We start from the raw sequence: 15,338 nt of genomic DNA on the forward strand, positions 1-15,338 counted from the left end.
CTCTGTCTCTGTCTCTGTCTCTGTCTCTGTCTCTGTCTCTGTCGCTGTCTCTGTCGCTGTCTCTGTCGCTGTCTCTGTCGCTGTCTCTGTCGCTGTCTCTGTCGCTGTCTCTGTCGCTGTCTCTGTCGCTGTCTCTGTCGCTGTCTCTGTCGCTGTCTCTGTCGCTGTCTCTGTCGCTGTCTCTGTCGCTGTCTCTGTCGCTGTCTCTGTCGCTGTCTCTGTCGCTGTCTCTGTCTCTGTCGCTGTCTCTGTCGCTGTCTCTGTCGCTGTCTCTGTCGCTGTCTCTGTCGCTGTCTCTGTCGCTGTCTCTGTCGCTGTCTCTGTCGCTGTCTCTGTCGCTGTCGCTGTCGCTGTCGCTGTCTCTGTCGCTGTCTCTGTCGCTGTCTCTGTCGCTGTCGCTGTCGCTGTCTCTGTCTCTGTCTCTGTCTCTGTCTCTGTCTCTGTCTCTGTCTCTGTCTCTGTCTCTGTCTCTGTCGCTGTCTCTGTCGCTGTCTCTGTCGCTGTCTCTGTCGCTGTCTCTGTCGCTGTCTCTGTCGCTGTCTCTGTCGCTGTCTCTGTCGCTGTCTCTGTCGCTGTCTCTGTCGCTGTCTCTGTCTCTGTCGCTGTCTCTGTCGCTGTCTCTGTCGCTGTCTCTGTCGCTGTCTCTGTCGCTGTCTCTGTCGCTGTCTCTGTCGCTGTCTCTGTCGCTGTCGCTGTCGCTGTCGCTGTCTCTGTCGCTGTCTCTGTCGCTGTCGCTGTCGCTGTCTCTGTCTCTGTCTCTGTCTCTGTCTCTGTCTCTGTCTCTGTCGCTGTCTCTGTCGCTGTCTCTGTCGCTGTCTCTGTCGCTGTCTCTGTCGCTGTCGCTGTCGCTGTCTCTGTCTCTGTCTCTGTCTCTGTCTCTGTCTCTGTCTCTGTCTCTGTCTCTGTCTCTGTCTCTGTCGCTGTCTCTGTCGCTGTCTCTGTCGCTGTCTCTGTCGCTGTCTCTGTCGCTGTCTCTGTCGCTGTCTCTGTCGCTGTCTCTGTCGCTGTCTCTGTCGCTGTCTCTGTCTCTGTCGCTGTCTCTGTCGCTGTCTCTGTCGCTGTCTCTGTCGCTGTCTCTGTCGCTGTCTCTGTCGCTGTCTCTGTCGCTGTCTCTGTCGCTGTCTCTGTCGCTGTCTCTGTCGCTGTCTCTGTCGCTGTCTCTGTCGCTGTCTCTGTCTCTGTCGCTGTCGCTGTCTCTGTCTCTGTCTCTGTCTGTCTCTGTCTCTGTCTCTGTCTCTGTCTCTGTCTCTGTCTCTGTCTCTGTCTCTGTCTCTGTCTCTGTCTCTGTCTCTGTCGCTGTCTCTGTCGCTGTCTCTGTCGCTGTCTCTGTCGCTGTCTCTGTCGCTGTCTCTGTCGCTGTCTCTGTCGCTGTCTCTGTCGCTGTCTCTGTCGCTGTCTCTGTCGCTGTCTCTGTCGCTGTCTCTGTCGCTGTCTCTGTCTCTGTCTCTGTCTCTGTCTCTGTCTCTGTCTCTGTCTCTGTCTCTGTCTCTGTCTCTGTCTCTGTCTCTGTCTCTGTCTCTGTCGCTGTCTCTGTCGCTGTCTCTGTCTCTGTCGCTGTCTCTGTCGCTGTCTCTGTCGCTGTCTCTGTCGCTGTCTCTGTCTCTGTCCTCATCCCTTACTTCCCTTGAACCACTTTCACCCCATAGAATATCATACATATATTCATCTGGATTTCTTGATATTCCTGTATCCAAAATCTTTTTCTTTTTTTTTTTTACAACAAGATACCAATAAAATTTCGTCTGAATTTCTAAGAGCCTTGTATTTTCTCAACTTTAAAACCTTTTCATGATTTAACATTTTAGTTAAATCCAAACTTGTCGATTTAGCAACATCAGTGCAAAGCCAATCATTTATTGAAAATACCCCATTCTTATGTTGCAGAACATATTTATTAAAATACCGAATATCCTTTTCTTGTAGGTTTGCTTGGACACAGAAATGATAATTTTCTTGAAGCCTTCTTGCTGTCATTTATGTATCAGAAATATATGACAGATTAATATGATGACAGGTAATTCCTCCCCATCTTCCCATTGTTAAATCAGTTTGTTTTCCCTGACTTACTCTATATAATCCTGTTCTTTGTTTTCATGATATAGACTACGGCAAAGCTGTCATTAATTTTAGCCTCATTAAATTATTTTATTTGTTGTTTGCGAATCGTGCTTCCACAAATGTCATTATCGGCACCAAGTGGATTATATTTTTCCTTACGAGACTGACGTAATTATTTCAGGTCTTCTCAGTTTATTTTAAATGACCAATTATACCCTAAATAATTCATATCATATCTCCAATGTTCTATTCTCATACAAACGATTTGCCCTTCTTTATAAAATTTTATTTAAATTGGAACTGTGAATTCTGCATGATCCAGAGATAAAATCAACACTTCTGTATCTTTGGAATACACAGCCGTTTTATCTAAGGATATATATTGTGATAAATCACTTTATCTCACCAAGTCATTCGCCTCAGTCAGACTTGGATAATATATTAATTTATTAGCATTTTTCATATTAATATTTTTTCTTACACTATATTTCTGTCATTCAGTCTGTGTCTTTGTGTAATCATTTGATAAATCAATATCCAGTTATTGGTATACACCAAAGGTAGAACCATCTTTTCCAACATGTCATCTATGAGTTTAAAAATAACATCATAAAAAAATTTTTTGTTGTTGAGTTGAAATAACACACATCGACATCATTGACAACACTTCGGATTTAATTATTGGACTTCAAATGTTTGATAAACACCATTCTGAAAGAATTTCATGACTCAACAGGTGGTGGAAGACCATAACTATCAAAATAATATTTAACCTGATTATTGTAAATACAAACTCAATGAGAACCGTTTCCATTTTGATCTTCTAAATTCCTAATAATATTCTTTGTATATTTAAACAAGTTTGTCAATTCATCTCTCATACAAACAACCACATTATGAATTTTCAATTTCTTACAATATTTAGCAAGGTCTATATTTGATGTTGTATTCTTTCCAAATTCTTTAAACCACTCATCAATGCTCATTTATTTATTAGAAAGATACAATCCATTACTCCCTCTATTTAATTTTACACCTGCTTGTGTGATAGAAGAAAGCATATCTCCAACTAACAATTTTGCTTTATCAGGTTGGCTTTCAAGTTTTTCAGCAAAATCTACAATCATACCACTACCACTAATTTGTTTCTCCAACTCATTGTTTTGTCTTTCCAACTCTTTTTGAGCTAGTAGTTGAGCCTTCCTTTCATTAGCAGTTTTCACCGCTGTGAAAATACCGCCCGTCAATGCTCCAGACGCACTTAAACCAGAAAATAAAGGAATTAGAAATGGGAGAAATCCTCCACTCATCTCACTTCTTGAATATTTCTTCAACATTGGTTTTGACACATTAATTTTAAGTGAGCCAGTATCGTTCAAGATTTTCACCTGTTCTCTTGTGAGCAAAACATCGATTCTTACGCCTCCTTTTCTCTGAATTGTATTAACGTCAATCATACAAGGCTTTTGATTTTGATTACAAGATGATTGTTCATCAAGATTGATTTGATAAACATATACCCCAATTGGCACTTTACTACTCATTTATTTATCAAAAAATTATGTGAGACTCATCATAACACCATTATCTGTATTGATCTGTAATTCTGTTTCTTCCAAAAGCAAACAATATGAATCAACTTCTTCACTCCCTCCTCTTTCAATGTGGAGGGAAGTAGCCACTCCATTGGACTTTAGAGTTTCCTTTTGAGCGCATCGGTCAATCGCGTAGATTGCATAAAGTTATTTTAAATGCTGCCATATCCAAAATGGGTAATTTATTCCCATTGCTTTCACATACTTTTTGGTAAGACTTGTATGCTTCAGCATAATCATTTTTTTCCCAATCAATTTCCAATCTTCCTCGTGGATAAAATGTTCCATCCAGAGAAACCCGAAGTTGTTTCACCTTAGCCTTATCACTCAATGCATTATTCTTATCAGTAGCAGTATCTTATATGGTTTTATATATTTTTTACATTTTATATCTGGTTTCCAAAAAAATGAGCCACAGATATCACAGCTTTCCTTCCACAACAACCAAATTTCACATGTAAGTGCTTTGGTTTAGTTTAACGTGTTGAAATCTTTTAAGGTACTAGTACAGTGCCCGTTCGAAACGTTCACATCCATCATTGCAGCGTCTTTACCAAAGAATCTTGCTGCAAATAATGAGTGGTTTTCACAGAGAAAGATACAAAATCTTTCTCTGTAGTGGGATAAAGGCCTCAGTGAAGGCGAAAGATCTTCTTGGAATTTATTTTTTTTTAAACGGTTGGGTCAGTCTCAGAAAGGGGGTACAACATTTTTAATACAATATTTTTAAAACATTATGAATACAATGCTATCAATACAATATTATTTGTTGTTTTTTTATTTTACAAAAGAAAAAGAGAAAAGACAAATAAGACAAAGTAGCCGTTTGGGGTAAATGGCCCTAAAGAGGGCCATTTGGGGCAATAGCTTCAGGATAGCCCTCGTTCAAAATCATCACGAATTTGTTAAGTTCTTTAGATGTACATAGCTTTATCTCGTCAGCACCAATTCATAAACAACATTGCTGAGAAAGCGACGCTTCTTCTTTGTCTCTTCATCTTGAGCAAGAATGTGAAAGCTGCTTGATCTGCCAACCCTGCTGGCCGCCACATGTAACTGACCGCGGCTGAAGAAGTCTATTGGGAAGAAGACCCCAACACGATGGAGCAACTGCCCCCGAGACTTATTCACGCTTATGGCAAAGCAGGGTCTCACCGGAAACTGCCGACGCCGCAGTGTGAAAGGGAAGATGTTGCCAGATAGGCTCAGGATGATGCATGGAATGAGGAGTGTGCGTAAAGAGTTGACACCAACCACAGATTTTGCAACCAACAGATGGGGCAGGATCTGATCGATGACATACCTTGATTTATTGCAGTGTCTGTTGTACTCGTCGATGTTTTGAAGTAGCATGATCACCATTCCCACCTTTAGAGTGATCCGATGGGGAGGCATACCAGATGGGCAGAGGGTATGTAGAAACTCAGGCGGGTACACATGGTGACCCTCAGACTTCGCTGTGTACACGCTGCAGCAAACATATTCGTCATGTACTCATTCACCTTGTCAACTTCAGAGTTGATCTGGCACAGTATGATGCGCTCACATCGCCACTTGGAGTTGGCAATGTTGGTGTGGATGTCCTCATACACCCAACTGATAATGTCCTGGAGTCTTTCACCAGGAAGAATGAGCGATTTGTTGAGCTCAAGAGCAAATTCACCCTCCTCTGGAATGACAGGAATCTTTCCTTCGCCAAGATCCAGCAGGAATTTGGCAAATCTGCTTCGTCTTGTTGCTCTCCAGCAGCCTGAGTGATCCTCATGTTTTCTGTGAGACGAATAATCTCGACATTTCTCCACAGGTATGAGCTCTTCAAGCACCTTCCTACTATGTCAGTGTGGCGCCGATGCGGCACAACGGTAAGGATCTGCCTCCAGTCACCGCTGAATACCATTGTGATGCCACCAAATGGCTTCTCTGAACCCCGCAGCCACTGGAATGTACGATCTGCTGCCTCTAATGCATGGCGATCCATCATTGACACTTCATCCACCACCATGACATGCGTCATTCTGATGAGTGCCGCAGTGCTGTCAACTTCGCTGATGTTGCAAGTGGACTCGTCAGTGAGATTGAGACGGCACTTGGTCCTACTATGAAAGGTGGTCCCCTTAGGCAGGAGGGGTAGCTGCAATGCCACTTGCAGCTGTTGCAAGGGCTACCTTGCCCTGTGCTCGCACTTTGTTGAGTATGTGGGATAATGTGAATGTTTTCCCAGTCCCACCACTTGCATCAACTGCGATCATCTTGCCAAGTCCCTGTTCCACACTCTCCATCACTGTTCTGACAACTACATGCTGCTCGTCATTGAGAACGTCCTCTGTCTCAGCGATGTGTGCCTCAAGCTCTGGTATGTTGTGCTCTGTCTCGTGCTGGATGACGCAAGGAATGCAAGGCTGGATGTGAACTGGATCAGGCTCAGGGAGGCCGAAGTTCTCGCTCAGCGAAAAGCCGTGCCTCTCAATGTGGTCCTTCAGCTCGAGTAGTACTTTACTCACAATGCGTTCATCTGGCTCATTCACACCTGCTGCACGCATTAAGTCCTCGCACAGCACACACTTGTGCCTTTCCCAAAACTGCAAGTGTTCCCCCGAGTACGAACATGAGCATGTTGGGAAATACCTCACGGACTGCTGGGCCAAATGCGACGTTTGCAGCCTCCTCCATCACAGAATCCATCTCCTGGTCATTGTCAACAATGCCATGCGCAATGCAGGCTGCCAAATAGGTCTCCATGACCCTACAGCCAACACGTCAGAGGTCCTGAAAGCATGTCGGCCCAGGCATGTGGTACAGTAGCATGCGAAGATAGTACAGCTCCGCATTATGAGAGTTGAAGGGAATCATGGGTAGTCGTCCAACCGTGTCAGCCATGCGATCATCCTGAAAACTCATTATTTTCTTCCGCAACTGAAATCTGTTCCGAAAGTAGGTGAAGTGTTGAAACACACCTGGATAGACAACATGGCACATGTGTAGATGGAGAGTCATGGCTTCGAAAAAGGCAGTCAGTGTTGTTGCAGGGGGCCCTGAGTCCATCAGGTTCTGGGCAGCACCTTCGTCATTGAACGTGATCAGCTGCTCATCCTCCAGATGAAGTGCCTGGCAGGTGCTTGCATTGAATGGGGAAGTCGTATATGTGCCAGTATGCCTCAGATGCAGTGATGTACCGCCCTTGTTCATATCGCGTCACCTCATCATGTCGCAATGCCTCTTGCGTCTCCTCATGTGGCTCTAGTCTGACCAGGCACTGGTCTGGTCCCTTTTCAAGGTATTTGTCGAGGTACTTCACACTGGTGACAACACATACGATCTCAAGGTTGGTGTGAGCATCGTACGAGAGAAGAATATATGGATTGTAAGGCACAACCCATGCATTATTGACTAATACGTTAACGCCGCCTCTGACAGTCTTCATGATGGGAGTACCAGGTGCTGCTTCTGCCCATCTTCTGTAGAGAGGATAGGAGTCGTCAGAGAAGCTTGTCGTCTCTCGCAGGGCTTTGGGATAGTCCTTTGTGCACTTCTGGTCTGCCATGCAGGGGCTGGCATTGTTCCATTCCCCTACATGGACTGTAAATCATGTGTGATGTGACAATGCGATGTAGTTCCGGCTTTGTGTCTTTGTTAGGAATCTCAGCAGAGACCACACGATCAACATCTGCTGAGGTCCTGGGTTTGTGGCGAGGTACCATGGTCAGGAGCATGTGTATATGTGGAAGATGGCGCTTTTGCGTTTCCTTCACCATCACATAGGCGTCCACATGCCCCAAGATGTCATGCTTAAGGAGGTCTTTGAGGAGTGCTTCCACCTTGATGTGGAACACTCGAGCGATGATGTCAGGTCTCTGATTGGCTGGCCGAACCTCAAAAAGCGATCCTGCGATTTCCGGCCACTTGGGGTTGCAGGTGAAGGTGAGGAAGAAGTCGGGTTTTCCCTTGACTCGGACCAAGGCCATTTCATCCTGGAACTCTTTGGCATACCAGCGTGGCGATCCATAAATTGACCGCAGCAAGATGGTGAGGCGTCCAGGTATCACTTCAGCATCACTGTTCAGGGCATCAACAATGACCTTGTACTTTTCAGCCTTGATTGACTTCTGGTTGTGGTGGATCCACTTGAGGTAGTGTGACTCAATTTTTGCCATCATGTCACATACATACTGCTGTGTCAGTTTCCCACCAAGGAGCAGTTGATTAAAGTGATGAGCAGTGTCGCGCACTTGAAGGATGTTGGTGTGATTCCTGCCAGCTCAGTGTGGTACTCCTGGGAACCGCAAGGCAGCAGAAGTACATATGATAATGGGTCATACGCTGGATGCATGGCGTCTATTGTCTGAAGTCTTCCTCCTCTGACGTGAAGAGTGACAGAAAGCTTTCCAAACTGCTCTGTTGCCGTTGTTCCTGGAGCAATGACAGCCACATCGCTATCTCATGATGGATGGTTGACGGTGCCACGATGAAGGTCTCGGCGCTGCGTGCGAGCTGTAAGGACAATTTTGAGTTCAATGGCGCTATCGTTATGAGCCACATACTCAATGGCTGACTTGAACTGCTGCACGTATGGGTTGCACTCGTGAATGGCCTCTTGTGCCCTCAGCAAAAAATCTTCATTCAGACTGCTGTTCGAGGTGTGGGCACGACGGTATGCCAGCTCATGGGCAGGATCGTGGAAGCAGATCTGGGCATGTTGTGGGGTACAACCCTGCTCGGTAAGAGGACCAGCAATGTAATGATAAACTTTACCTTGTATGCGCACCCCAGGATTGAAGCCAGGCATACTTATCTCCCGAACACTGAAACTTGCCATTGCGTTATACTGTTTTGCCTGCTTTACAAAGTCCTGATTAAGGAAAAGGTGCTTAATAGCATCTGGAGGCTGTGGTGGGATTGAGCCAGGCTTGGGATTTGTGGGGCATACTTAAGGTCAATCTTTCCGTAGTTGCAGCAGAATCCTTTCCTCTACTCTTTCCATACAAAGGCACCACGATGTAAGCAATTAGGACATTGAAACAGTGAGTTCTTGCTCAGCGTCTGCCTGCAATCACCATGAAGTTCCTCTCGGAAGAAATCAGTATCATCATACCGAGCAAGGTTGTGATTGTCATGGCGCGCCTGCTCCAGTCACGCACGGTGCACGTTCTGATGGCGTCGGGCATCCCTTGACTGCCAGTCTTCTCACTGCTGAGGGGTCTCCTCTGCCCTCATGTTAGCATTGCGCACAGTGCTGCTTGCCAGGCGAGTATCTCGTGCTGCGTCTGACTCAGCTGCACGGCACCTTGCCTCACGTGCAGTGTTGCTTGCCAGGCGAGTATCTCGTGCTTCATCGGACTCAGCTGAACGGCGCCTTGCTTCACGCACAGTGTTGCTTGCCAAGCGAGCATCTCGGGCTTCATCTGACTCAGCTGCACGGCGTCTTGCCTCGGACGCAGTGCTGTTTGCCAGGCGAGCATCTCAGGCTTCATCTGACTCAGCTGCACGGCACCTTGCCTCGCGCGAAGTATTGCTTGCCAGGTGAGCATCTCGTGCTTCGTCTGACTATGTTGCACATGCACGGCGCATTGTCTCGCGTATTCGCTCCCGCTTAGCACGGTTATCTTCAGACATGTTTGTATCAGCAAGTTTGAATCAGAACAGTTTAGTCAGAATACAGTACAGAATACAGAAAAAATAAGAAAACTATTTTTGGAATAAGTAAAATTTTAATAACTACGGTATTCAAACATGAGCGTTAAGATTTTCAAAATAGTTTATAGCTAAAAATTTTGATTTCTCCCCCCCCCCCCCCCATTTTTTTTTTTTTTTTGGACACTGCACTTCCTCAGGTCCCTAGCAATACACCCGCCAAGTTTGACGTAGATCGGATGAACAGTTGTCAAGAAAAGTTAATAACAGACGCGCGCGCGCACACCCACACACACACAGACAGACACACACACACACACACACACACACACACACACACACACACACACACAGACACAGACAGACACACACAGACAGACACATACACACACACACACGCACACACACAGACAGACAGACACAGACAGACACAGACACACACAGACACACACAGACACACACACACACACACACACACACACACACACACACACACACACACACACACACACATTTCCTCATTTATTAGTAAGATAATACATTTTGTGGTTTCTTTGCGTGAAGTCTTCAAATTCAACATCTCTTCTGTTTTAAGATTAGGAGTACATTCACTAATATACCAACTCATTTCATCAACAACAAAATTATTCTGATCACCAAAAGCATTTGCAGCACCAAAAAGCAATCTATTTTCAATATCATTCCTTTGTAGTTGAAATCTAATTTTAAGTCCGTACAGAACTTTATCATAATCACCAAATCCAAATATACCTTTAAGAGGAACTGCCACGATAAAACTATTACCTGCTTTGGTATCATCATTATACATTGCATTTCTTTGACTCTAACCAGTCAAAGTCTGTTTCTTTGAGTCTGTGTTTGTTCCCGTTGCCATATCAGGAATAAAACCTTCGACAGCCCCCTTACCCATTCCATCACTAAATGAATATAGTGTAAATTTCATCATTTCAGATGTAGCAGACTTAATCAACCACTTCAACTTCTTGTATTCCAATATACAAACGAACACTATCAAACATTTTCCAGAATAAATCATTTACGAGTGTTGTGTTTGTATTATTCCCAGCGTTAATGAATGTAAATATACACAACAAGAAACTTTCGGCGAGATTCAAATAAGTTTGTTGATTATTTATTTCAAAACTTTTTGTTCCATTTGTATTCCAGTCTGTTCCTGTTCTCGCATTTACCTTGAAGTATTCCATTTTAGTAGAGTTTGAGATGACAATGGTATCATCCCAATCATAAATACAATCAATTGCTTCCATACTTGTTTATTTAGTATTTTTAAATAAAATAAAAAAAAGACGTTAAAAATTTTGAAACCCTGACCCAAGAATATGAATTCTTTTCTGTCGTTCTTGGGGAGACAACTGAGTTTTGTAGCAGAGGCTGGAGTCATCAGCAAAGAGATAAAGATGATTTTGCAGAGAGCCGGAGAGATCATTGATGAAAACCAGAAAAAGAACAGGGCCCAGAACGCTGCCTTGAGGAACTCCAGCCTGGACAGCAAGAGGGGATGAGAGAATTCCATTTAGGGCCACACGTTGACGGCGACAGGAGAGGAAGTCTGCGAGCCATGAGTGGAGATGGCCTTGGATACCATAGGAAGAAAGTTTGGTGAGCAGGGCAGGGTGCCAGACCGTGTCAAAAGCACGCAATATATCTAGGGATATGGCTCTGATTTCATGCCTGGCATTGAGGACCTCCATCCATTGTTGGGAGAGCAGAAACAGCACATCCAGGTTAGAGTGACCTGGTCTGAAACTAAATTGATGATCGGAAATCAGGCCATTGGAGAAGAGGAAGGATTTAATGTCTGAAGCGATGATGGATTCCATAACCTTGCTGATGATTGGGAAAAGGCTGATTGGTCTGTCGTTGCAGGGATCTGTTTTTGCACCTTTTTATGAAGGGCAGTAATGTTTGCTGATTTCCAAGCAGATGGCAGATGACCTTGAGCAAATGAGAGTGTGAATAGAACAGAGAGAGGGTGAGCAAGAGCAGAGGAGCAGGTTTTTAGGACACGTGGACTGATGCCGTCTGGACCGGTTGCAGAATCTGAGTCGAAGTTTGACAACAAGCTCTCCACCTTGTCAGGAGAAAAGGAAACAGAGTCCAGGGACAGTTGGGTGTGACTGGGTAAGGTGGATACAGAAAGCGATGGGTTTTGGACACAAGATTTTGATGCAAACACGGAGTTTAGGCATTCAGCCTTTTCACATGCGGTTTCAGCAGTGCAGCTATTTGAGGTAAGGGAGGGGATGGAGGGGGAACATACACCAGAAACAGATTTGATTAGATGCCACCAGGATTTGGAGGAGGGAGAGAGGTTTGAGAGTTCAGACTTGAGCTTTGAAAGATGTTGTTTTCTGGCTCTCCTTAGGGTAGATACACACTTGTTCTGAGCTTTATGGAAGGAAAGATTACCCTCAGTTGGGTTTGCTTTCCATGAGGCAAAGGCAAGTTGTTTCAGGACAACTGCCTCGCCACAACCTTCAGTGAACCATTGGTGGGACGAAGGGTAGGACAACTGAAGATGAGAGGGGATAAATCTGTGCACGAGGGAGGGCAAATTTATGACAAGCCCTCTAAGTTCTTTGGTTTCAAACATCTCTTTTCCTCTACTTTCTCGTCAATTTAGGACTGAAGCTGACTTGGGTGAAAACATTTCTCTTCTTACTAAAAAGGGCATTTACCCATATGATTATATGGATTCCTTTGAAAGATTTAAAGAAAAAAAGACTTCCTCCTCAAAAGCATTTTTATAACAAGTTAGGAAGATGTCATATTACAGGTGAAGAATATGAAAGAACAAAATAAATTTGGAAAGAGTTTGAGATTAAGAATTTGGGTGAATAACATTTCCAATATTTAATAACTGATGTTTTATTACTCGCTGATGTGTTTCAGAAACTTCGAGAAGTTTGTCATAAAGATTCCAATGGACTTGATCCTGTCCATTTTTATACATCTCCTGGACTAGCTTGGAGCACTATGTTAAAAATGTCTAAACAACCCCTTGATCTTCTAAATGATGTCGACATGCTCTTGATGATTGAGAAGGCTAAAAGAGGAGGAATTTCACAAGTTTGTTCAAAGAGATATGCTAAGGCAAATAATAAATATCTTCCAGACTTTTCACCTGATAAGCCCACATCTTACTTAATGTACTTTGATGCTAATAACTTGTATGGCTGGGCAATGTCTGAATCTCAACCCAATGGTAATTTTAAATGAGTGAAAGAATACGAGTACAAATCTATCTTCGATGATATAATCTCCACAAGTCAAGAAGATTTAAATAAATGGGATTATGGTTATTATTTAAGTATATTTAAACTATCCTAGAAAACATCATAACAAACATAAAGACTTTCCTGATGGAGCTGAAAAAGAGATCCCCAATCAAGAGCTATTTGGTGGTTATCAACAACATTTCTTTAGTTCTTCAAATGAGTTTAAATATATTCCTACAACTATATTACTCACAGTATTGTTTGATGAAGAGAAGTATGTTTAACATCAGAGAAATCTAAAGCAATTTATAGAAGCAGGACTACAAGTTAAAAAGGTACACGGGGCACTAAAGTTTAGTCAAAGTCATTGGTAAGGTAAATATATTGATTATAATACGAGGATGAGAACAAAGGACGAATAGCGATTTGGAGGACTTTTACAAGTTGATGAATAATTCTGTATCTGGTAAAACAATGAAAAATATAATGAATAGACAAAATGTAAGACTTGTAACAACTTGGGAGCAGGTGGAGAAGTTGATAAATAAACCAAGCTTCAAAAGAGTAGAAATATTTACAGATAATAATTAAATTATTGTGCTGCTCATTTGAATAAAGAGAGTATAAAGATGGATAAAACGATTTATGTTGGAACATCTGTTTTAGATCTTTCAAAGTCTTTAATGTATAATTACTTTTATAATAATCTAAAGAAAAGATATGGTGAGAATATTGTATTGCTATATATGGATACGGATAGCTTCATACTCGAGATAACTACAGATTATTTTTTAAGGATATGAAAGAAGATAAAGATATTTATGATACAAGTAATTATGATCCTGATAACCCACTGTTTTCAAGTAAGAATTAAATGATAATTGGTAAAATTAAAGATGAATTCGGTGAAAAGATACGAGGTGAATTTGTAAGTGTTCGAGCAAAGGCATACGCTTATAAATACTTCACGAGAGGGTTAAATGAATTCAAATCTGAAAAGAAACTTAAAGGTTTAAAGAATAGTGTATTTAAAGAGACCATGAACTTTCAACATTAGCTTGAATGTATATGGAAGAGAAAGGATGTTTATAGAGAGATGAATCTTATAAGAAAGTATATACATGAAATATTCTCAAAGACTGTAAGGAAGAAAGCTATAACAGCATTTGATGATAAAAGATATACAATGAACGACTGATGGAATAAATACACTACCTTATGGGTTTAAAGTATCAGTATTAATAAAAAATGTGGTTGCGGGGATTAACGGGCGACCGCTGCATTATTTTTAATTGATGAATAAATTAAGTTATTCCTGAAAACAAAACAAATATTTTTCGGATCTCCATTTGACTACTCAATTTGATTAAAGAAATGATCATTTGAAAGGGAGGTGAAGCCCAGCCCCCTCAGGGGAGTAGTGTCAGAAGGGACGTGTTTGATGCAGTAACGTGTTCCAGTTTGAAAAGGAGAAATATGAGTGAGCGTAAACGAGCGAATATTGCGACTGAGAAATGGGACACATTACTGTGCCAAACCCTCTCTTTTGACACTACTGGGGAGGCTCTAACTGTCTGGGGTTGTACCTCAGCTTTTGATGTGGAAAAAGTTGGTAAAATCAATGGGAAGCGAACAAATGAGAAATACAAGCAGATATTGCAGCACCATGCAGTTCCAAGTGGAAATCGTTAAATTGGAAGAGGATTCATTTTCCAACAAGATAATTATCCAAAACACACTTTCAATATAGTAAAGCAGTATTTGGAGAAGAAGGTTACAGCTGGTGTGCTCCAAGTGTTAGAATGGCCACCCCAGAGTCCAGACATGAGTTCCATCGAGGAAATATGGGATTACCTGGAAACAGACAAGAACAAGAGGACCCAACTAACCTTACAGACTGAATTATACTACAGTAAGATCCCAACATTCGCAGGGGTTACATTCCTGAAAAATGACGGGAATGTCGAATGCCGCAAATGTCGAATTCCGCGAATGTCAGAGCATTGTTTAATGGGAAAACTGGGGATAGGTTCCCAGCGGTTCGTAATTAATAAGGGAAATTTTTAAAATCTTACAAACACGAATGCACATGATTACAGTTTCATTAACCAGAGTTGGTGTCAAAACCAGCCAATGCTCGCCTGTTTATACATTTATCGTTTTTAAAAGACTCGTCTAATAATTCAAATTTTTTATAAAGCATTGCAGTGAAGTATAATTATAAAGCAATATATGTATTTGTATATTGTAATCAGTAACAAGAGCGCAAGTGAGCACAATATACGCCCTAACAAGAAGGTATATACAGAATTGTGCTACGACATGGAAAACAGCATCCTGGTTGCCATGGCAACCACTTTAGATGACAAATGTATGTCGCTACACACCGTCTCCACAGTCTGTACCTATGTACCAAATATGAAACGTGAAAGTTGAAAACTTTGGGAGTTAGAGTGCGGACAGGAACTGATGGAAAACAGCATCCTGGTTGCCATGGCAACCACTTTAGATGACGAACGTATGTCATGACACACCGTCTCCACAGTCTGTACCTATGTACCAAATATGAAACGTGAAAGTTGAAAACTTTGGGAGTTAGAGTGCGGACAGGAACGGACGGACAGACAGACGGACGGACGACCGGTATCACATAATACGCCTATATATATATATATATATATATATATATATATATATATATATATATATATATATATATATATATATATATATATATATATATATCGGGCGTATAAAAAAGTGTGGTCGATAAAAACATGAGAAAGGAAACGAGGGG

At 42.5% G+C, this 15,338-nt stretch overlaps 1 protein-coding gene across 5 annotated transcripts in view; it reads right to left on the reverse strand.

Annotated features, from left to right (window-relative positions):
- LOC147016270 (nipped-B-like protein) overlaps positions 1-15,338 on the reverse strand; it is a 110,035-nt gene that overhangs the window by 28,709 nt on the left and 65,988 nt on the right. Inside the window, exon 6 of one of the 5 annotated variants that reach the window (XM_085844847.1) lies at positions 9,699-14,395. The exons of the other annotated variants lie outside the window; for them this stretch is intronic. Coding sequence (XP_085700973.1) covers positions 14,316-14,395 — 80 coding nt within the window. The 3' untranslated portion in view covers positions 9,699-14,315. Of the gene's footprint in view, positions 1-9,698; positions 14,396-15,338 lie in introns of those variants that run through there. 5 annotated transcript variants of the gene reach the window in all.

This window comes from Eptatretus burgeri, chromosome 11 (assembly GCF_056783735.1).
Source record: "Eptatretus burgeri isolate ZD-2024b chromosome 11, Ebu_testis_v1, whole genome shotgun sequence".
In the NCBI taxonomy this organism is placed as follows: Eukaryota; Metazoa; Chordata; class Myxini; order Myxiniformes; family Myxinidae; genus Eptatretus; species Eptatretus burgeri.